Here is a 23,956-nt window from a genome sequence, read left to right as displayed (position 1 = left end):
ATTAGCTCACATCAGCCCGGGGACTAACACACCGATTCCGCAAAACACCAAAATAGAAAGTCATTGGAGTGAAATCAGTGTCTTCACCACATCCCCTCTGGCAGAACGTTAATTAAAATGACTCTCTAGTGCTTTAGATCATCAGGTGTACCTTGTTAACGAGCTTGGAACAGAGAACCAGCTCCACACTGGAGTTTAAGCACTCGTGGAGTTAACCCTTCACCACTGCTGGCACAGGCCGGCCTGGCGGCAGTTTCCAGCCCATCCATCTGTGTTAGGGATGTCTCAGCAGCCTTGCAAAGTCCTTCAGCCAAGGTGTGAGCATGGGACCCTGCCTGGGTCAGTGGGGCCTGGCTACGGGGGTGGTGTCGCTGCAGCTGCCGCACTGTGCCGGGCATGAGTTCCCGGGGGTCTGCCGGGTCCCTCCAGCTGGAAATGCAGCTCCTAATCAATCAGCCAGGCAGGTCCTGCTATGGTTGTATAAATATGCATTTTCTGTCCTGTAAGAGTGCACCAGTGAGAGCAGAACCTCCTTGAGGTGATGGCAATGAAAGGTCATTAAAAATCACTCCCAGCCTCCTCTTACCAGAATCACAGCATGGAAAAACCTTTTTATTCCTGTCAGAGGTTTGCACAATTCCCATGGATGGGCTGCTCTGTGCAGGATGCTGCACAGAGGTTTTTAGTTTGCAGCTTGTGCAGCTACTCGAGGCCATTTACACCTTCCTGAACATAACGAGGCACTTCCTCAAGCGTGGCTGTTTTACAGTGGAATTCAACCCAAGAATAAATAGCAACATTATATAATAAACTTACAAAACTGCTGGTCTAGGAACAGGAGAGATGTTAATGCAGCACAGTGCAAACACCAGCAGCAGGAGGGTCACACTGGCGACCCTGTCACTGCCGCAGTCCTATCTGCCTGTTAAAAAGGCAGGATGGAGTTTTCCTGTTAATAAAACCCCAGCCAGCTGAGAGACAGTCCAGATCCCCGTCTGTTTAGGCTCACGCCAGAAGAACAGTGCTGAAGCCAGGACAGGACCGGGCAGCCAGAAGCAAGTTTCACGAGTCCCGAGCTGCCGTGTCCGGGGCGCTTGGCCTCGCCACCCTGGGCGCGCACGGGGCAGGGGCCGCCTCTCAAGGCTGCTCCTGGGGCAGGGGCTGGGGCAGATACGCCACAGATCCGGAACCACGGGGACCTCGGTGACTTTGACACACCTGAGTTTGTAATTCAGGGCCTGTGGAACCCAGGTCAGTCAGTATGAATGCCAACCAAAGAATGCTCCACACCCCTGGGAGCTGCCGGATTTCCTCCCCGTGCCCTCTGCTCCGCTGGAGACCACGGAGCTCAGTCCTTCTCCCGCGGAGGGGGAGGAATCCCCTTGCTGTCCTGGCAACTGCACCAAGGACACCCATACTGGCAGATGCTTGCCCACCTGCAGTGGTAGGTGTAAATTAATTATCACTGTAGTTATAAATTAGAGATGAGCTGTGGCCCCCGTGACTCCTTTTGGATGTGGTCCTTTTTAGCAAATTTCAAGCCTTTTCTGCTGCAAGGGGCAATTTTTGGCAAGAGAATTGTGTACTGAACACTCAGCAGTTCCTCTGGGTTCCCTCCCTGCTGCAGGAGTGCAACGAGTTGCCACTTACCTACTTACCTGCATCTTCTTTCGATTTATCAGCAGAAACAGATGTGATTTCTTTAGTTCACAACTTTCAGGATGGACCATCAAGGCATTGCACTTTTCCTTGAACCACTCACTATAAAACCACACCCAGAATCCTTTTGCAATCGTTCCATAAAATTAAATCCACTTATAATGTCCTTTTCACACACGAAGCATCTCAAAGCTGCAGTAGGGACCTTGGCTTGGCTCACTGCTTCCACTGGAACGGGAATTCACAGCACCGGCCCCGGCGCTGCGCCCTGACGGGAGGGACGGGGCGCGCGTGCGGCGGGGACAGCCAGCGGCGCGCGAGGACACCGTGTGGGCACGTGGCAGTGCCCGCCTGCGCCCGGGAGCCAGCGCTGGGCAGGGCGTGTGCCCTGCTGAGCCACGCCACGTGGCACACACCCACCCAACACGGACCCAGCACCGCACACGCGCGACATCGAGACTAGAGCTTTTGCTCATTTTTTTTTTTAATGTATCACAATGAGCAGGAAACATACGTGATGAAATAGTTCCAAAGGAGTATATTCAATTACCATCTACAGTCAACTCAACTATGACAACAAAGTCTTTTGTGACAAGTTTTTTAAAGTTTTGAAAGTTCCATGTGGTTTGTTTCTGTCAGTCTCATGTGTTTTGGTACAGTTCGAGATCAGCATTGTTACAGTAACAAAAAAGCTAACAAGACTACAGTATAGAAAAACACCAAGAACATCATTTTTGGTTTCACTTGCTCTAGTTTTTGTACATTGCAAAGGCTGTTCATAACCCTCTTCACCTCATTTATGCTTTCTGTTCTACCCAAACTCGCCCCCCCCCCAATTAAAACAAAAAAATAGTCAAAGTTTTGTTTCACAGTGGGCAGTATCAGCGCCAACCAACCAACCAACCAACCAACCACCAAGCGACGGACCAACCGACCAACCAACCCAACTCTGCTTCTATTTAAAAGCTTTTATTTTTTTTTTAAAGCAAAATATATTTTGGTGAGTGTGCTGGCTGTGTCCACCCACCTTGTCCCCCACCAGCCCCAGGTGGCTCCGCACACCCCTGACGCTTCTCTTTATTCTCAATTGTAGGAAACTTTGGCCATCTTCACCACTTTAAAAAGCTTTTTATTAAAAATAAAACAGAAACCCGCTTAATGCTAAGTCTGAAGTGTTTTCCTGGTGCCCAGCCTGGCCCTGCTCTGCCGCTCTGGAAAGGCCGCGCGTGGCTGGGGCGGCTCCCGCGGCGCGAGGCGGGCGCTGCCACGGCCCGGCAGCCGCACTGCAAGAGGAGGAGGAGGCAACCTCGCACTGAAATAGTCTCTAGAAACATTTAGAAAAAATACAAGGAAATGAATTTATAAAACCTTTTAGTGGGTAGGAAGGAGGAGGGGGAAGGAGGAGAGAGAAATTGCACTATGACCAAGCAATATAATTAAAAAAACGAAACAAGACATAAGAAAAGGATTTCCAAAAGAGACCTTGCAGGATTGGACAGATAAAGCTTGTGTTAAACTGGGAACTGGCATCACAGAGAGAATACAAAACAAAACAAAACAAAACAAAGAAATTTCTATATGATACAGACAGAGTAACATACAACAGTTAAATGGCAAAAAATATATATATATATATTTCATAGAATTACAAACAAGATAAAATAATGGAAAAAAAACTGTACAACTTTAGAATTTAAAAAATGTTCATCTCAAACACAGGGGAGAAATACAAGAACGTCTGTTAAAGAAAACAGTTTGTTAAAACAGCAAACGCTCCATGGGTACGTGGTTCTGTTTTTGACACCTTATGCTACAGCTGGGTCCCGGGAGGAACATCCGGTGGTTCACGCTTTAGTATCAACTACTTAAAAAACAATTAAAAAAGGAATTTGCACTGTGCATTAGCCTAGTCAGAAATATGTACAACAGTTCAGGATCTAGTCTTTCATCAAACTAAAACCAAAACTCCATAAAAATATAAGTGTCCCGCTAGAAACCGAACCCGCACTCGTCCCTCAGGTGCTCCAGTCTCTCACGGAGGTGGCGAGTGGCTTCGGCCCGGGGAGGAGCAGCCGGAGCGGCGGGAGGAACCTGCGTTCACAGTCTTCGACGTTCCCTTTTGAAGCAGGAGGATGATGATGATGGGCAGAAGGCTCTCGTGCTTTCGGGTAGAGGAAACATGGTGGAAAGAGGTTGTTTCTGTTGGCATTTGGTTACGGAAGGGAACAGCAAAGTATCTACGTCTCCAAAATCTACATTTTAGCAGCATAAAGTTTTCCTTTCAAAGTCTGGGCCAGTTGAGGTGCGGGAGGGCTGGGGGGGCCGGGGGGCTCCGGGCCGCCCTGAGCCTGGCACCCGGTGCTGCCACGGAGAGATCTTGGAAAGAGAAACCTGCCTGGGGTGCACTGGGTGCTCGCTAAGAGTTGTCTCTCTGCTTGCAGAAGAAGCACAGATAACAACCTGGGTACGTTTTTTTATTCTTTATTTAAACTTAGACTTGTTTGTTTAAATCAGAAACAAATTCTCAAGTAAAAAGAATCCTTTTTGCTCATTCTGCACCAGTGGTGAAGGGTATGTCTTTGGATTTTATTTAAAGCATGAATTTTCTTTAGAGAAAAAAATGTAACAAAACCTTTTTTTTTCTTTCAAAAGAAGGAACAGAGTGCAGCCTAATTACACAAACAGAACCGATGCTCAGAGGTCAGGAACAGAGTCTTTGAAGCATTTACAAAATGAGTAAAGGAAGAGGGGAAGAAAAAGAGAAGAAAAAAAGAGAACTGGAAAATAAGAATAAAATAAGTGCACAAGGGTAACAGACATAGGTAAATCGCATGTATATGCCTTAAAAAGTTTCAAACCCCCAACAAAAAATATTCTGCAGGGGATCCTACTGACCCCCAAAACCCTTTGAACTTCTTTCTTTAGTTTTTATAAAATAATTATGCAACCACCCTCTAAGAAATGAAGGTAGCGACCATAAGTGGAAGATTACAGGATGGGGACGGGGATAAAGGTACAAAGGGGAGAAAAGCTCAGGCGAGTCGATGGATCGCAATCTATCTGTCTAGGAATGAACAAGACAACATCAAATGAGAAGCCGTCAGCTGGACCATACAAAAGCTAAATGTACACAAAAGGGTTTTTTCTTTTAAATCTACCATACTGCTTCAGTTCATTTCCAATGCAACAATCTACTCAACACCAAAAATGGTCATATCTATCATAAATACAGAAAGTCAGTTGTTTTAAAACTTATTTTTTTAAGCTCCAAGTCCTCAACACTCTTTGTGTGGGTTTTTTTTTTCTGAAAAGTGGGAGTGCTTAACTTTTCCCCTTGGAATTGGCTTCAGCAGAAAAGCTACCCTTAAAATCCCCGAAAAGCTAAAGCGGTTCACATTGTTTTTCTCTTGAATACTTTCTGCCCATTTTAAATTAACAAAAAAAAACCCAAAACAAAACAAAAAAAAACCAAACCCCAAAAACCAAACAACAACAACAACAAAAAAATCCTTTGCTGGAACAAAACCAAACCAAAACAAAACCCCCAAAACAAACGAAAGAAATTATATATATATGTATATATATATATATATATATATATAAAACAATGATTCTGAAAACAGAACAAAGTGTGAGCGATTGACCTGAGAATAAAAAGACATTACATTTCTTTTTTCTTTTAGCAAGCCATTGGTATCTGAATGCTAAGATAGCAAGAAATTTAAAACTGTCTCCAGGTGGGCTGCTTTCCCATACAGCGCTGCCGGGCTCTGCTGTGCTATCGACGGGGGATCAGACGGGGCAATGTACAGGGGTGCGAGCTCCGCAGGCGCCAGGAGGCAGCACGGCCTTCGTCTCCCAGACCAACAGTACCTTCCAGAGGACAAATGTAACAGATTTTTTTTTTTCTTTTTTTAAAGTTTTATTTTATTAAAAGGAAAGGAAAAAAGAAATGTAAAACCCACCGGCATCGTTATATGGGAAAACAACCCACGCTTTTTCTTTTTTTCTTTTTTCTTTTTTTTTTTTTTTGGTTAGAAGCTTTGGAATTGCAGTTAGTCTGTTTTTGAAATTGGTTTGTTATTAACTTTTTTTTTATTTAAATTCATTTTCATTGTTCATCTTCAAAGCTTACAATCTGAAGGTGTCCATTCCTATGCTAGCTAGACCACTGTCCTTAGGGCAGCCGGGGTCCTGGGGCCCCTCCGCCGGGCTCGCCGGTCCATCTGACTTTTGGCTAAGATCCGTGTCAGACTCCTCCGAATAGTCGTCTGTTGGCATCGAGGGCTGAACCCCTGAGGTGCTGCATGAACTTGAGGTAACCGTTGAAGATGAGGAGAGAGGAGGGAAAGGCGGCGGCGGCGGCTGCCCTGGCGGGGCGCGCGGGGCTGCCGGGGGCCAGGGCTTTCTGGAGGCGTGGGGGGAAGCCGGGGGGGGCCGGGGGGGCGGGGGGCTGTCGTTTGAGTGAGCGGCCGACTGCGAGGTAGATGCGGTGCTGGGGTCGGGGGGGCAGGCAGAGTGAGGTAATAGACTGGGGTGCTCTTTGGCGTTTCTTGCTGCTCTTGTGATTGTTCGATGTTTGTGCGGGGCTGACTCGAGATGCTGACTGAGGGCTTCGTCCCCACACACCGTGCTCTCGCACGCCACGCACTGGTACGAGCCGCCGCCCTGGCCGCTGCCCGTGGGCACGTGAAGCACCATCTCATGCAGGTTCGCCACAGACTGGCCGAAGAAGCAGAGGGACTTCAGGTGGTCGCTGGCCGCCTCCTGGTCGCCGAAGCACGCCTGGCACTTTCGGCAGACCAGCTTGTACTGCACCTTTGGGACAATGAAAGGGTCGCAGAGCGAGTCCGCGCCCTTGCCTTCCGCTTCAGGCTCTTCTTGGGGTTTGGGCAGGAGGGGGGACACCTCGCGGGGTGCGTTCTTCTGCTCTTCTTGCTTGGGGGGTTCTTTGGCAGGGTCTTTGTCCGGGGTGGCAGCCCCCGTGGGGACGGGGGTTTGGCTTCCTTTGGGCTGCTGCGGTTTCTGCTGCTGCTGCTGCTGCTGCTGTTGCTGCTGCTGTTGCTGTCGCTGCTGCTGCTGCAATGCCTCCTGCAGACTCTGCTGGTATTGCTGGTACTGCTGCAGCAGTGAGCCAGGAGACAGCCCCAGCAGCGCCTGTGACAGTGCAGGGCTGTAGGGGAATAGCCCCTCCATCCCATACATGGGCTGCAGGTACCCGCTCTGCAGGGCGCCAGGGATCTGTGGGGCATAGTAGGGGGAAAAGCCAGGGACGAAGTAAGGAAGGAACTGGCTCGTCAGCAAGGTGGTGGGGTCCGAATTCAGGGCGGCCTGCAGCGCCTGGAGCTGGGCAGGCTCCACCGCGTACTCCATGGTGGGCAGCGGGGCCGCGAGGGTGCCTGCTGGTGCCTCCCCCTTTTCCTTCTTGGGCCCTGGCAGGGTGTCCCCCTTCCCCTTGGGTGCCTTCTCCTTCTCTTTTGCCTTCTCGTTCTCCTTCTCCTTGCGCTGTGCGGGGGGTGGCTGCTGCGGCTGTGGGGTGGTGGCTGGCGGCTGCTGCGGGGCCACGGCCGCCGTGGCTTGTGCTGGGGTGGATGAGCTCAGTGCGGCCGGGGGCTGTTTATTTGGTAATCCAGAGGTGGGGAGGCCGGGTGAAGGGACGCTTGTGCTGGGCAGGCCCATCAGGTTGGGTTTGGGAGAAGTTAAAGCTGCAAGAGGGAGAGAGAGAGAGAGAGGTGAAAAGTCACTTTGTGCTGGGCAGGCAGAAAACACGAGGAGGGTGATCCCAGTCCCCCTCACAATCTGGAGCCTCCATCTCCTCTGTATGAGGGCAGTGACCAGCCTGAGGTGATGCATTGCCATAGCACGGGTCAGAGAGCCCATCCCTGTTGCCACTCCCTCTGGAGAACGGCTCCTGTCCCACTCCACAGGCCCTGCATGGTGGGGACATGGCCCCTCAGCCCCCACTGCCTGCAGCTCCTTGGCCGCACTGCCCAGTGGCCCTGACCGCAGGATGGTGATGGGGGCACCCAGAGGATGCCCAGCACAGCTGATGTTTTCCTGACTCCTCTGAAATTCCCAGATGATTAACACTCATGTCAGCATCTGCTCTAATGGGTCCTTGGGCCAAAGGACTCCAGTAGTAGGGTGGTGGTTGGCCAAAGGGTGAGAACACTCAGCACTGCTCATCTTGTAGAAATCTTCACAGATTGGGAAGGCCTGGTCATGGCAACTGGAGACTGAACAGGCTAAACCTCATTTATTTTGTCCTTATTAGGCTGATGTTTATGAATCCACAAACCTTTGAGGCAACCCCTTCCTTCCTTCCCTCTAATATCAGGGGCTCTGGATGCTCAGCTTCTGAGCAATTCTGGAGTTTATGTGGTGTTCAGACATCTCCTCTGGGCATAAGCATCATGTTTTGGGTGGAATTAAAAGTGTAGTGATGCTTTCTCATTAAGGAGATAGATTAATGGTGGAATGTGAAGCTTGTCCTTCTTCCCAACAGCAGGAGTAGCCCCTAACAACATTGTCCCTGGTGCCAATTTCTGCTCTCACAGAGGCTGGGGGTGAGAGGAGTGTGGCTCCTGGAGTCACCTCCATTAGTCATGGCTGCTGCAGCTGGCAAATATGCTCCTGAAGAGGAACGTTTTGCTTGGCAACTCCTGTGATGCCATTTGGGGAAAAAAGAAAAAAAAAAAAACCCAAAATAAAGCTCCAGTGTCCTGCTGTCACAGCCCCATACATCCCCCAGCTCCTGAGCAGGAATCTGCTGTAAAACCCACAAGCAAAACCCAACCAGTCTGTAACAAACATGAGTCCCACCACTGCAGCAGGCGCTGCTCAGAGACCAGCCTGGACAGGAACAGTGGCAGAGCCTGGGACCAGCTGTGGAGGCAGGGTGACTTTTGCTTTAGGTTGTACTGCCAAGGAGCTGCAGGAGGGCTGCAAGGAGGGTGGCTGCAGCTGGGCGTGTTCAGCCATGGCTGACCCAAGCCCTTCTGAAGCCTGTGTCTGCTCCTGATGGGCTGCTGGGACAGGAATGATTTGTGACGACAGGACAGGTACGGAATAAGGCTGCATGCAGTGGCCCTGGAGATTCGGATAAGGGCATGTTATAGGTGGACACCACTGAAATGGATGTTTCCCAGCTGAACATCCCCGAGAGGTTCAAGTGAAGGAGCAGGAGGTAATTCACAGCATTCCTGGATGCATGGCCTTATCTGCACTGACAGGCCCGGAGCTGCCGTGGTCTGACCTTTGGAGCTTTATCTAAAGGCCACAAACAGACTGTTTGACTTTCTAAACAGTTCAGTCTGTCTAGGCAGTCACTGACAGCATTTAAGATTCATCAGATGCAATCCCATCTCCCCAGGACACATCCTGCGCTTTGAGAAAAATAAAAGCAACAATATGGACTGAAATGCAAAGAAATCATTTCAGTTTTTGTTATAAACTTGGGGCACTAAGCAAACCTGCAATAGGGTGATGATATGATTTGCCAAAGAGATGCTTCTGGCCGAGTGCTCTGAAACAAGATCTGTGGTGAGAAGGGTGACATGGAAAAGCCCTCGCACGTGAGGGGCCCTTCAGACACATAATGAAATAAGGTCTTTGGATCACATTTTTTAGGTCACTGCTGGTCACTGCTACATCTTCCACTGGCAGTGTTTGCTACATGGCTTACACTTTCCACCTATCCACAAGGTACAAAAGAAAGGAGCGTTCTCAACAGACAAAGTCCAGTATCTGAGATTAGGCCACCCAAAGGATTATGACAAATTTCATTTTTATGTAGCATTGTTAAGAAAAATCTTATTAAAATACAAACTAGATTTGTCCCACAACTACACCATTTTTGGTCGAGGAAGTGCTTTCAGGTCATACCCAGCCATTACTCAAAACTGATCCTCAGCTACGCTGGGATTTGTCCCAGAAGTCACCTCAGGGACACATAAAGATGCTCTGGGCATCTGTCACCAGTGCTACCATGCCTACACCACACCTTTCCCTAGAAACAGTTTGGATTCTTGAACTTTGGGATGGCACCACATACAATGAATGTCAAAAGGAAGGGATGATGAACAGTGTATTCAGCACATTAGTCCTTCTGTTCCACTGGATAAATTTTCTATATTCCACTTCCTTGAAGGAGATTTAAGATTTCTACGCAGGGATATGCAGCATGTCTAGATGTTGCTCTAGTTCAGGCTTTGCTATAAAACTTCCTGAGTTCAGGAATTAGATAAAATACCTACTGCTTTTTTGCTGTGAAGTCAACATGCTGAACTAATGGGTCAGGAATCCTGCCATCAGTCATTCCCGAGGGAACAACTGCTTGTGCTAGGTAGGCACCAAGTGAAGGTGTGCCTAGCCCGTACCCACCTGTGTTGGATGGAGTGAAGCCAGGTAAGGATGGGCTGTTGAGGCCTGGGAGCAAGACTGGAGGGATGCCCTGTAGCGCTGGGTACGCAGCAGGAAGGTTGAGAGCTTGCAGGGATGTGTTGTCAAACATCCCCTGCTGTTGAGCTGCCAGACCAAGAACCTCATTGGCTTTTTTGATTCGGTCCAGCTCCTGCTGAGCCATCAACTGACGTACAGTAGCTGGGTCAAAATACTCCTTTTCCTTATCCAACTGACTTCCAATGGTTTCTTTAACTTTGGAGATATGCTGTTGAGAGAAGATATGGTCACGTACAGACAGCCGAGCGCTGTACTTGATGCCACACAAAGTGCACTCTGTTTTGGGTCCCTCGTAACTTGTTTGGTTTATACCAAAATGCTTGGCCATGCTGAGTTTTGACTTCTTCTCTTTCGCCCTTGCATTCTGGAACCAGACCTGAACAACTCTCTTTGGCAGTCCAATGTCATTGCCCAGGACCTCACACTCCAGCATGGTTGGTGTCCTGTAGTCATTAAAGCATGACTTAAGAACCTTAAGCTGGAGATTAGTCATCTGAGTGCGAAAGCGTTTCTGCCCAGGCCGGTCCCCGCTTTCGCCAGACTTGCTGGCTGAACCACTTGCACCAGGGCTGGGAGAGCAGGGGTCTGCAAGGCTGGAGGTTTCACTGTAGTCCACAGTACCTTCATTGTCGTACTCTTTGCTGTAGAAGCTGGGAGCTGGGCTGACCAGGCCAGAAGACAGACGATCTTCATATTCGGACATTGCTATCATGGCTGCTTTAGTCAGACCTTCGCTGGGTCCTGATGTGGATTTGGTTTCAGTTGCAATCCCTGTTGCACTATCGTTGTCTGCGTTCCCTTCGTCTCCTGTGGTAGTGTCTGTGATTGCGGTATTCACGGAAGAGCAGTCATCGTTGTCCAGCTTTGTCTGGTCAAAGTTCAGATTGACTGAGGACATGGAGGGACTCTCAAAGTCTTCAACCCCTTCCACCTTAATGGAGGATGGACTCAGCAGGGTTCTAGGTGACAGTTCCATACTCTTGTTCACCGGGGAGAGGGGAACGCTCTGTCCGTCGCTGCTAGCTGGTGGCATGTGGGAGAAACTGGCTCCATCAAAGATGTCTCCTTTCATCTGGAGTCCCCCGTCACAGTCTAGGAGCATAGCAGACAGCGTCAGGTTGTACCCAGCTCGCTTGGCCTCGTGCCAGTGACGGGATCGGATATGAGCTTCCAGAGCTGTCTTTGCTTTGAAGAGAGCTCGGCAGAAGGGACACCGCCTGTGGGCTTGGGCAGGCCCCACAGCTCTGAACTGCCCCTTCCTCTCTCGTGCACGGGTGTTCTGGAACCAAACCTGTACCACACGCTTCTTCAGGCCCACTTCATGTGCAATGTGATCCAGCATCTTCCGTGTGGGGTTGGAGTCGAGCAAGTATTTCTGGTACAGGATTTCCAGCTGCTCAGGGGTAATGGTTGTCCTTAGACGCTTATCCCTTTGGGGTTCTTCTCCCCCAGTCCCACTGTCATTCTCTCCAGGGCTTGCACTGGCCTTTTCCTCCAGCTTTCTCTTCAGTGTGTTCATGGTGGATGTTGGAGTTGATGGTGAGGTGGCCGAGCTTGCTGGAATCTGTGGTAACGTTCCAGACAGCAGCTGGCTTGCCAGTAGTGGATTACTGGGATCAAACAGCATGAATGGCATATCCAGTGTTCTGTCCAGGAATGGGGGGTGGATAAACTGGTTCTGTGCACTCAGGAAATGGAGCTGCTGATGCTCTTGCCAATGCTCAAAGGAAGGAAATGCCAGTTTACACTGGTCACACTGGTATGGGATTAGCTGAGGAGGTAGGTTTGCCAGCTGCTGAGGGGTGGACGTGTGAATGGGTTTGAGGGAGAGGTGTGAGAGCTGAGATGGACTTGGACTTGACTGTGACAAGGAGCACTGAGGGGGTTGAGGAGGAGGTGGCTGTTGCAGCGAAGAGGGGGAGGATAACTGTGAAATCTTTTGGTGTGCTGAACTTGTCTTTTGTTCTCCTTGGTCCTGTTGCTGCTGAGGCTCTTGCTTTGGTTGCACTTGCTTCTCTTGGGTTTGGTTTTGCTGTGTACTTGGAGGTTCAGACTGCTTTGGTTTCTCATCTGTAGATTCTACTTTAGAACTAAAGGTGGAGGAATCGTCTGCCTCTGCCGTGAGCTGCAGAAAAGCTGAGGAGGTTGCATTGGCTGAAGATGTAGGTGTGCTGTAAGCTTGTGAGGGCATCGGGGTGCTGCAGGAGGAACTGGTTGGAGTCAAGAGCTCTATTGCATCCATAGAGTCTTCATTCTGGCTATCATCCTGTCCATCCTCATCCTCATCTTTGTAACAAAGCTTTTTCTGGTGTTTAATGAGATCGAAAATGCGCTGAAAGACCAGACTGCACTTTTTGCACTGGTAGTTCAAGTTGCTTGTTCTAATGTACCTGTCATTTGTGAGCTCCCGCCGCTCCCCATCTTTGCCTTCTCCCTGATTCTCATAGTTTTTCCTAGCCTTCTGACGGGCATTCTGAAACCACACCACTATAACACGTGTTGGGAGGTTCAGCAAGTTGGAAAGCTGCTCAAATTCATCATCCTTTGGGTAAGCATTGGCATCAAAGAAGTCTTGCAGGACTCTGAGTTGGTAGTCAGTAAAGCGTGTCCGAGAGGACCGCTTGCTTCCCCAGTACTCCTGCTTTTGGGGCTCTGGAGAGGGAGGCCGTGAGTCTATCTTCAGCTCTTCCAGACTGGTAATGGGAGGGTTGCTGAAGTTGTACGGGGAGTCCTTGTTGCGCTGGCGCTCCTTGAACAGGGTGTTTCTGAACCAGTGCTTGATCACCTTCTGGGGCAATCCAGATTTGTCTGCCATCTCTTTGATCTGTTCCTCACTTGGGGAATTGTTGATGTCAAAATACTGCCGAAGGACTCTGAGCTGGTCATCGGTGATCCGTGTGCGTGGCCTCTTGTTCTGCTGCTGCTGGAGAAGGCTGGGGTTGAGCTGATGCTGGTACAACTGGGCCAAGTCAGCGGGCAGGGGGTCTACGGGGCCCAGCTGAGGTGGCAGCTGTGCTGGTAATGTCTGCAGGGGCATGGTTTGCATCATGAGCGGTGAGAAGATGGGGAGCTCCATGGGCATGGAGAGCTGGGTGAGTGGCACAGACGGCTGGGCTGGTGCGATCGTGGGAGAGGTGATTGGCGGGGCAGAAGTGGGGATGGCAGGAGCAGCAGCGGGCTGGGGAGGGGCTGGAGGGAGCGGAGGGGGGGGGCGGGGGAGGCGGGGGCGGGGGCTCTGGGGTCTGCGGCCGCAGCGGGTACAGTTTGTCGTAGTGTTCTCTGTATTGTTTGGCAAATCTCTCTAACTGCTTAAAGGGAAAGTAATGTTGGTGAACGTGCTCTTGGTGGCTCTTCAGGATGAGGATGTTTGAGAAGAACTTGCCGCATGTATCGCACTCCAGCTTTTCCAAGTTCTCACCTTGCTCTGTCTTCCCATTTTTTTTCTGCCCCTTTTGCTTGTTCTCGTTGTACTGGATGACGAGCTCAAAGCCAAAGTTTTCCAGCAAGGCTTTGGTGGCGTTGCCCCTCGCGTCGGAAGCAATCCGTGGAGGCAGTATGGAGGGCTCTGAACTGCTGCCTGGCACAAAGTCCTTCTTCTCTTTGGGCTTTAAGTTATCAGGAAGAGACTCCTTCAGTGTTACATTATTGTCTCCCCTCTCTGCACTTTCCCTTTCCCGTGGGGTTTCTTTATCTTTCTCCTTCACGACAGATTTATTCTTCTTCTCTGGGTGTTGGCTCTGCTGCAACAGGACGGAGTGGGGTTGTGACAGAGACAGCTGACCTTGCTGCTGCTGCAAGAGCTGTGGATGGCTCTGCTGAGGGAGCTGAACTTGTGCCTTCAGGTCCTCCAGCAAACTTGGACCCGTCCCAGTCAACGTCAGTGCACCACTGGTGACAGGCAAGCTGACTTCTGGATTGAGCTGGAACTCAGCACTGGGGATGTAGAACGGGAACAGAAGATGCTGCTGCTGCTGCAGCTGCAGAAGGGTCTCAGTGGTCATCGGAAAGTGCGGCAAAAGTGCTGGGTTGAAGAGCTGGGACTGCAGGAGAGCAGCTTGCTGCTGCAGCTCTTGCTGCAGGTGGGCCTGGACCTGTGCCTGTGCCAAAGTTTGAGCTTGTTGCTGCTGCTGCTGCTGCTGCTGTTGCTGCTGCTGCTGCTGCTGCCTGGATGCAATCATGTCTGCCAGCTTCTTGCGGTTCACCTCTTTGGGCTCCGCAGGGGAGGAGATGTTAGTGCTTACAGCATTACCCAAGGGAGGAATTCCCACACTGTCACTGGAGACCTGGTTGAGTAGGCTGGGAATGGGAGTGGTGCCTGAAGTGCTCGTGCTGGTGGTTGCAAAAGCGTTGCTGTTGCTGGCACTCACGGGGCTCGGCGTGGACGAGCCCAGGGAGAGGCTGCTGCTGCTGCTGCTGTTGCCAGCTCCGTTGCTGCTGCCGCCGGCCGCTTCCAGCTTGGCCGCGCGAGCCTTGGTTTGGTGCAGGACAGACCTCATGTGGATCTCCAGAGTCGAGCTCTGGCTGTAGGCCACGTTGCAGGTGTTACACTTGAAAGGTTTGTTGTCTGGGCTGCTGGTAGGCTCAGGTTGCCCAGTAGCAGACTCTTGGAGGGCTCGTTTCAGTTTATGCAGATGAGAAACGGAATTGTAATGTACCAGGAGGATGTTCTTCTGTGTGAACGACTCCTTGCAGACTGTGCACTTGTATGGGCGAGACGGATCTAGAAATTTTTCCATAGTGAAATTAGGGCCCTTCCTGAAGGGTAAGGCCCTTTTTGGTTCTGAGCCAGAGTCCTCTTGCACTGACCCCGAATCGCTGCCTGTTGGGCTCTGCTTTTCTTCCAGGTCGCTCTCCTCTTCCTTATCTTCCTCAACTATTATTGTGTGGTCCTCAGCAAGTGAGGGGTCACCCATAGCAAGGATGTCCCCATTGACCAAGAGCCCACCGTACAGCTGCTGAATGTCAGCCTCGCTCAGCTCCAGGTGGCTGGTTTCCAGGTGCTTCTTCAGGGCCTGGAAGGTTCGGAAGCTGCGCTGGCAGAGGCAGCACATGGTGGCTGCCCGGATGACGTGGTACTGGGAATGGAGCTGCAGCTTCTCAATGGTTTTGAAGGCCAGGCTGCACTGGTTGCAGCGGTACTTGTAGACGTGGCGGTCAGAGACCGGCAGCTGAGGCCGCTTGGCATGGACATCGTTGAAGTGTGTCTGCAGGGCTGCTGAGCTCTTGAACACCTGGCTGCAGCCCTTCTTCCAGCACAGGAAGCCAGAGTCCTCCCGGGCAGCGCTCGGATCAGCTGGAGTGGGCTTGGGGTCCCCGCCGTGCTCTGCACTGTCCGATGGCAAAAGAGTCTTCCCCGCATCCTCAGAGATCTCTGTGGAAACAGAATTAGAGCAAACACAAAAATTACACCATGGTAGATCAACACCCCCCTTTCAGTCCTGAATAATCTGTGTTTTTTGATCTCCAACATAACAAGTATTTCTAACATTTCTCCTCTGTCTTCATTCATTTGTTTCAATACCAGCCCATTAACCTCATCATGGCCCATTGCATAAACCTACACAATTTACTTCCTTGCCCACTTTGAATATCTGGTAATTATTCACACACACATCCTTTAGTGCATTTATCACCTTCAATTCTCCCTTTCAAGCAAAAGCCATTCAGCCACCTCTGTCTTCACTGTTCCTTTTTGATGTCCTGCCTGTTTTTGAAAAAGAGGGCTTATCAAACTCAATGTAGTATTTGAGTCTAGGTCCTATCAAACAGAGGATTAACAGGAATGAAACTGGTCCCTGACCAGTGATGGAGCTGAGGGAGTGGTAGGACCATGGCTCTCATTGACCTGCACTCACCAGGCTGTTTTCCCAGCTCCTCTGTGCCTGAGTTCCCGTCCTTCTCTGGAGCAGCTGCTGGGAGGAACATGCTGCTGGGCATCATCACCTCAGGGGTTGTCACCTAGAGACAGGGGGGAAAGGACACAGGGAGAGGAAAAACACAGGAAAATATTTTAAACATCTCCAGTGGCAAAACTAGACACCCGTATTGTGAAGTCAGAAGCATCATTTTTCACAGCTCACTGAAGGCTTCGTATTTATTAGACAAAGCTCAAATCAGTCAAAAGTGTTTCTACAGTTACATTCTGGACATAATTAGCAGTGCACACTTGAAGAATAATCTTATTATTAATATTTTTCCTTTATGTGGAATTCAGACTTTGATCACTGACAATGTTTTGTCATGGGCTGTGAAACTTCTTGTGCAACCAATTAGGTAGATAAGTTGAAAGGCCCACCTTAAGCTGCTGAAAACATAATAAGGCCCCTAATTAAATCATACCTAGTAAAGTACACTGTAATCTTGAACCGGGGAGCATTGCAGCACTGTTTTCAAAGTGTATCGATGCAGGGAAAGGAGGGGCATGAGAAAGAAAAGTACAAATAAGGAGAGAGGTGACAAAGGAAAGGATGAATAAGAAAGGACTAAAGAGAAAGCAAATTGAAAAATAAAAAGCTTTTGGTAACCCTTTCCTTGCTCTGACTGATGCACTCCCTTTGCTCCTCTTCAAGTATTTGGCTAGATCCTGCACTATCAAAACCAGTGCAGTGCTGGGACCCCACTGCTTCTACAGAGCTGGAGAATCTGCATGGCTCAGCTGGAGAGGCTCTCTGGAAGAGCCAAACGTGCACAGTCATCCTGTTCTGGAAAACTGCTTCTTTGGATATACCTGGTCACAAACCATCTCTCTGGCAGCCCGCACATGGCTGGCACAATGAATGTCCTTTTGAACATTGTCTGCAGACAATGTCTCACACTGCCTCACAGCACCGGGACAGACAGACCCATGTCACTGTCACCACCCCTGTGTTTTCCAGCCCAGAGCTTCCAATGCTGGTCAATGCCTGTGGCAAGTGAACACTCCTCTACAGCCTTGAGTAGCTGGCAATGCCACCTTGCTGACACCCAGGGAGCATTCCCCTTTCACCAGATGCTCCTGGCCATGCCTGTGGTGCTCCTGCTCCCAGCCTCCCACTACTGGGAAAGGGAGGCACAAGTAAACACTTCCATTCAGGGCTAAGGCAAAACAAGCCTCTCCATCCTTCTGCTGGATATGGAGAGGGCACCTGAACCCCAGATTTCAGGAAAGAGAGAGTATGTGTGGTGGCTGCATGCCATGTACCCGGCTTTCTGCACAGCCAAGGACCACAAGGCTCTGAGTGCGCTGCAGGAGACAGGAGCACACCTGTGGTGAAGCTGAAGCTCATGGAAGATCTCAGGGTGAATTAACTGGTGGCACAGAAGTGGCTGCAGAGCCATGATCTGAGCTGTGAGGGACACAGAGCATCCTCCCCTTCCCGGGCCAGCCATTGCATGGCAGTGAGTGCCAGGTCCCATGGAGGCAGCTGACACATCCCAGGAGGGGAGCTGAGCACACCAAACTCATTCCACCTTCTAGTCTAAACAGAAGCATCTGATGGCTGTGGGTGGTTGGCTGGTAGACGTGAAAGGTCACAGAGTAATTTCCAGTGGCTGGGCTCGGAGGAGGGGGACGAGCATGGATGCCGAGAAGGGGAGGCAAGAAGAAAATGTCCCTCTCAGCTCTAGCAGCAGGAAGAGCCTGCTTTCCCAGGATCTTTAGGAATTATGAAAAATAAATCATGAGAAATTAAAAAAAACCCCAACAGAGTAGAAAAAGAATAAAATTATCTAACACCTCAGCTGCACATCATTATAGAGCTGTGGCTTTTCATAGGCGTTACAGTACGGCAGCCGTCCCCACCACCACGCTCAGTACGACGGATCAGTAATTGTTTTCATACACTTTAATTAGAAAAACTCAGATGGCTATGAATAATAATGGAAAAGAGAGACTTTTGCACTTGAAAGGTTGAAGTCAATCAAGTGTGAATGACGGCAAAAAAGAAAAAAAAAAGACACCAATTCATCAGGCCTCTGTTGTCTCGCCGCGTCTTTAATCATAATTCCTGATTGGGATTCAAGAAGGCAGTAAGCAGCGGTTCTTTGTCTGCCTTCACCTTCCGTCAATTAACTCTCCCCGAAATATAATCATCAACCTCACATGCTCCTCTGCATCTTAATCTGGGGCTCCAAACCTGTAAGTCCTGCCCTATATGTGTTTAAGTAATTACCTTTATCTACCTGCATCTCCACAGCCACCAGTCCTTCCCTTCCTTCCATCTTCCCTCCACCACAGGGGGAAAAAAAAAAGGAAGAAAAAAAAAAAGGCTGTGGTACATTAAATTGCTACAGGCAAAAAATTCCCAAAGGCAAACAGAAAAAAAGCTTGGAAAAAAGTGCAGGGAACTGGAAATTCTGCGTATGGATACAGGAGCTGTGGTGGTGCAGCCATGGGCTGGCCTTGGGGAGCAAACCAGTGGAAAGAAGGCACGGGTCAGCAACTGGACCCACTCTAGTCCTCTAGCTCCATCCAGGCTGCTCCTGTCCCTTTCCTACACCATGATCCAGGGCAAGACCCTCTGTCTTTTCATCCCCCTGGACCAGCCCTGAGCAGGTAGCAAATATGCAGTGAGTGCAAATGGGCTGCACCCAAATCACTTTGCACTGACAGAATTCCAGACTGCTTTTTTTGAAGGGTTTGTCCTTTTACACTGCAAAAACACTGCAGATGTATTTCATGGCAGTAACTGCCCCGGGGATCCAGAGGAGTGTGTTTATCTGGGGCACAGCCCGTGTCAGGGCGTGCGGCTGTCAAACGCTCTCCACCTCCCTCTCACCTGCACGGGTGATACCTGGGGTGTCATCCTGGCATCCCTCCTCAGCTTGGCAACCCTCCCCCTCCTCAGTTCCTATCTACCTGTTTCAATGGCTCAAACACTGTTTCACAACAGCAGCACATCAGTCAGTGCGAGTCATTACTAAAACACAACCCTCCACCTCTGAGTTCAACAAATGTAGTTTGGCTCCTCCCTTCCCTTCTCCTGTTCATACCTGTTCTTTTCTGTCCAGCTCCAAACCCTGTCCCCTGTGTGGCTGCAGCTACCATCTCCTGCCCACATGTCACCAGCAAAGCTTACTGAGGCATGGCACGTCTGTCTCAGTCACCCCGGATCCACCCCCATGCACAGTCTGAGCACCATCCCCTGCAGCTCCAGCGGCTAAGATCCCTCTAAGTTCTCTTCCTGTTTCCACACAGAAGGTCCTTAGAGGATGGGAAGTTGGACAAGCCTCTCTGCTTCCAAGAACCACACCTTTTGGGGGGAATTCAGACCCCTTCAGCACATAAAAGATCTATATGATGATGAGATCCATGGAGAGGCAGGTGCACCCCACTTCAGTGGCCATTTCTATGAACACAGTGGCCCAGCGAGGACTGTCACAGAGCACCTGAGGGCTGACGGGCCAGGTCTCCTGCCTCCCTGCTCCACCAGTATCCACACCCCTGACACCTACAAACCTGTCATCCCTCTGCAGAACAACCAGCGGGCCCACTCCTCACTGGTGACAACCTCCAGCAGCAACATGCACAGCTCTGACCACCACTGGATCTACTGGATTTTTAACAACCAACTGCAGAGCTGCTTGTGTGCAGGGCTGGAGGCTCAGAGCCCAACACCCATCAGTACAACACCTGCATACTGCTGACATGTCCAAAAAAATTACTCCTGGCTGTTGTGAGCAGCCAGCTCCTCTCACGCTGCACCTGCCTGTGCTGACTGTCCATGGACAACAAACGAGGAGACGGCTCCCCTGAATATACCCCAAAATGCTGAAATCATGTAGCTCTGAAAAGAAACCCTCTAGATGAGGTCTGAGGAGATACATCACTGTCCCCATGTCTATGAAACCAGGGGAATTACAGACAGGAGGGAAGGTTCCCCACCAGACAAAGGAGGTAATTTCCATTACAAAGAGAGAGAGAGGGTGCTGGAGTGAAAAGCTTCATTAGACTCCGAGAGGCAAAGTGATGGCAGTATACCAAGGTCACTTCTAATTTAGACCATCTAATTGGCAAACATGGCTCCAAATGGCTATCATCTCACAGGGCTCAGAATTAATGAAGCCCGATTATTTTCATTACCTTCATCCGAGATGGAGAATGAGACACAGAGTGAGAGGGAAAGGGGGGAGAGGGAGGGGGCGAAAAGGAGGGAGAGAGAAAAATTGAGTGACAGCAGAAGGGAGAGAGCAATAAGAAAAGACAATGGGAAAGAGGGTAAAAATGTAAAGATAGCAGGAGGGGGAAGTGAGATGGTAGGGATGGGCAGGAATGACTCCTGGAGCAAGGGAGAAAAGAAAAAGATGGAAAGATGACTGGAACACTGGGAAGATGCCCTAAACTGAGGAAAAGGAAGCTGGCAGCAGAGATGATGATACAGAAATGTGCAGAAGGATAAGGCTGGCTGCGGGAGGAGGGAGAGCTCCCACTGCCAGAGGCCCTTGGGAGGCCGTTCTCTCCCCTGTGTCTCCCAGGCCCAGCCCATCAGTCTGGTCTGCCTTCGCCCTCAGTACGGGCCCGCAGTGGAGCCCAGGCAGGGGCGGTGATGAGAAGGACGGCACCCGGCCCCGCTCAGAGAGAGAACTTGGCTACGTCCACCCACCAGCCCAACGTAAAGGAAGCTGCAGGAGATGGGTGGGGGGACAGCGTGTGCCCCAGCCTCTGTCCCCGTGTGGCACGGGGGCATGTGCTCCGTTCCTCAGGCAGCCCTGCCAGCCCCTGTCCCTGCGCTGGGGCCAGTGGAGGACACGGGGGTCCCACGGGACAGCCAGCCCGGCTGCTCGCTGATATGAAAGGGAGGGAGCACGACCAGGCAGCTCGGGATGCTGAGCGCAAGCAGGAGCCGTTACCATGGCAACAGACATATTAGACACTGCAGGTTCCTGAACGGCGTCTGATAAGGTGTTATTAACTGCAGCCTCCTCCAACGCCGAGCGCAGACGCTGCGCCGAGAGGGACCTGGCTCTCGGTCACGGGGCTGCGGCTCCCTCGCCGCGGCAAACACGGATGGATCTTCATGAGAAGGAGCAAAATTAGGACCCTCTGATGCTGCCGTGCTCTGCACAAACCGTACTGGTCTCAAAATATTGTCATAGAATAAAGAAAAGTCCCCCTCACTCTGTGCTGTGAGACCTGGGGCAGTATAGGCAACCCTCACCCCATGTGTGTCTCTAGGTGCCAACGGGAAGAAAGGTAGGAAAACCAGGAACACATATGAGGATGAGCATCACGGCTGGGCCAGTCCTTGCTGATCCTTGCAGAGCCCTGTGGCCCTGCTCCAGCATAGCAGGAGGGCTCATCTAAGGGACTGTGCCTGACCTGCTCTGCAGAGTGTCCTGACCTCTGTCGGTTCCTCCCGTTTTCCCTCATATCCTGAAGGACCCAGATGTGCTTGAGGACAGACCAGCACAACACTCCTGCTCCAGACCACACATTCTGTCCCGGTACCCTGCCTGGCTCAAAACAAACCCCTCCACACCAGCATGACAGCTACCCCAAACTGGTTATGCCTGCTGGCCTAGGGAAGGGCTTGGCTTCTGCTTGCTGCTCTTAGAAAGCCAAAACACCTGCCACCAATGTAGTTAAGAGGTGAACAAGGGCTGTTCAAACCCTCTGAAGGTATTTACACACTTGAGCAGCACCAATGAGATGGGCACAGGTCACACAGGCTGTGGTCTGTGGGACAGGACAGCTCCGTGACCCAGGTGCTCAGGTGGCCTGAGGGGACAGCAGCGAGTAATGCACAGCAGGAAGAAAAGAGCATAAAGGCACTTATGGAGTGGGAACTGCAACAGGCTGCCCAGAGAGCTCTGCAGTCTCCTTTCCTGGAGATACTCAAATGCTGCCTGGACACAATCCTGAGCAACGTGCTCAAGGGACCCTGCCTGAGCAGGGAGGTTGGACTGGAGCAGCTCCAGGGGTACCTCCCGAGACTACTCATGATTTCATGGCTGTGACTCCTGTCTTCAAGAAGGAGTCACAAAAGGAAACAGAATCATTAAACTGGAAAAGACCCTTAGTCTTCCAAGTCCAGCCATCAACTCAATACCACCACCATATTAAACTGTGTCCTCAAATGCCACATCCACTTGATTTTTGAACACCTCCAGGGATGGTGACTCCACAGCTTCCGTAAGCAGCCTGTGCCAGGGCTTTCCAACCCCTTCCATGTAGAATTTTTCCCTAATATCCAGTCTAAACCTCTCCTGGTGCAGTTTGCAGCTAGTCCTTTCATCCTGTCATTTGTTATGTGGGAGAAGAGACCTACCCCACCCAGCTCCAACCTTCTTTCAGGGAGTTGTAGAGAGGAAGAGTGACAGAAATAGAAGATAAGAAAACTGTAAGAGAACAGCTGGGCCATGCTGTGTGTGCTTGCTCAGAAGATGTCACAGGAGGGAACTGGTGAAGAACACCAGTATTACAACAAACAAACAAACATACAAACATAATAATAATAATAATAAAAAAAAAAAAAAAAAACAAAAAAAAAAAAACCAAAAAAAACCCACAAATATTCATGCTATTCACCCCCAGTGCCAAGAACTGGCAAAGAAGGGAGAAACAAGCAGAAATAGGGTGCAAGAAAAAAAACAACAAAGAAAAAGAACTGGCAGGAGTCAAAATAAACACTTATTTTGTATACTTGATGACAAGTTCTTAAATGAAGACACAACATTGCATCCGATATTATACCACAGAAAAAACAGGGACAATATACCCCATTAGCTGCTGCATCTTCCAGAAACTTTAGCACAAGCTGCCATCCCAAGCACCCACCTCATCAGGTCAAGGAAACTGTATTTACCCTGATTTCACAGGGAAATTACTCAACAGCTGAGCTTCACAGGGCTCAAGCGGGGGACACAACCTACCAGGATGCTGCAAACCTTGGTGGCAGAGCTGTGACGGGTGGAGGAGCTGACCAGCACAGCAAGTCTCACTCCTCACCTTTGCGGGGATGGCAGCAGCCCTGCTTGCCCTGCACAGCCACTTACCGTCATGATGAGCTTCTCGACGCAGTCGGGTGACACGCTGTGCAGGTGGGTGAGGTGCAGCTGCAGGTGGATCTTGTTGTTCAGCATGTCCTGGCAGAGGGGGCAGCGGAGCATGGGCTGCACCGAGTGCTGGGTCATGGCGTGCACCCGCAGCCGGTTCACGTCCGTGTTGCTGTACTTGCAGTATGGACACTGGTATATCTGTGAAGCAGACAAATGAATCACACAGCTCTCCCAGGTGCTATTTTCCTCTCTTACAGCCAGGCTTTAATAATTTGATGCTTTCTACCACCAGTTATCTTCTTTCATCCCCTTTCTCTCATTTTATTCTTTGCTTTTGGCACATTGGAAACACATTACCTGCACAGAGAGATGGGTTCTTCTGCCTTACCTGCTCTGATTTGGTCTCCTCTGAAGTTTTTGACCACTTAAAGGAGAGAGGCGACTCAGAGCTGCTGGGAAACGATATCCGCTTAGAGGATGCTGGAGGCTCTGTCAGCTCCTTCTCTGGCTGGCTGGCTGGTGCTGCAAGAGAAAGCAGTTAACATCAGGACACCCCAAAGAGGCCTAGGTTGGACGATGACAACACGGGGCTTCCATTTACTGCTTGACAAACACCCTAAGGACTTGGAGGAGGATAAATCTGAGGACTGACCTACGTCCTGCAACACAAACCTCACCAAAACCAGTTCCTTCCTGCCGATCTCCCACAGCAAGGGAACTGTGTCACTGGTGGCCAGAAGCAGAAAGGCCTCAGCTGTTTCTAGGGGATGCTTACAACCTGCACGTGCAGGAGACTCTGGGCCTGTGGCTGCACTGGACACACAAATGCTTGGCCTGATGGTGAAGGCCCATGTGTCACCTC

At 50.5% G+C, this 23,956-nt stretch overlaps 1 protein-coding gene across 1 annotated transcript in view; it reads right to left on the bottom strand.

Moving 5' to 3' along the window:
* Positions 1-2,767: 2,767 nt before the first annotated feature.
* Positions 2,768-23,956, bottom strand: part of ZFHX3 (zinc finger homeobox 3) — a 122,223-nt gene continuing 101,034 nt past the window's right edge. Inside the window, 6 exon segments of the mRNA XM_063410903.1 lie at positions 2,768-7,364; positions 10,042-13,331; positions 13,333-15,490; positions 15,975-16,077; positions 23,092-23,292; positions 23,483-23,616. Coding sequence (XP_063266973.1) covers positions 5,791-7,364; positions 10,042-13,331; positions 13,333-15,490; positions 15,975-16,077; positions 23,092-23,292; positions 23,483-23,616 — 7,460 coding nt within the window. The 3' untranslated portion in view covers positions 2,768-5,790.

Source organism: Prinia subflava, chromosome 13, assembly GCF_021018805.1.
Source record: "Prinia subflava isolate CZ2003 ecotype Zambia chromosome 13, Cam_Psub_1.2, whole genome shotgun sequence".
Taxonomy (NCBI): Eukaryota; Metazoa; Chordata; class Aves; order Passeriformes; family Cisticolidae; genus Prinia; species Prinia subflava.
This window is presented reverse-complemented; position numbering and strand designations above follow the sequence as displayed.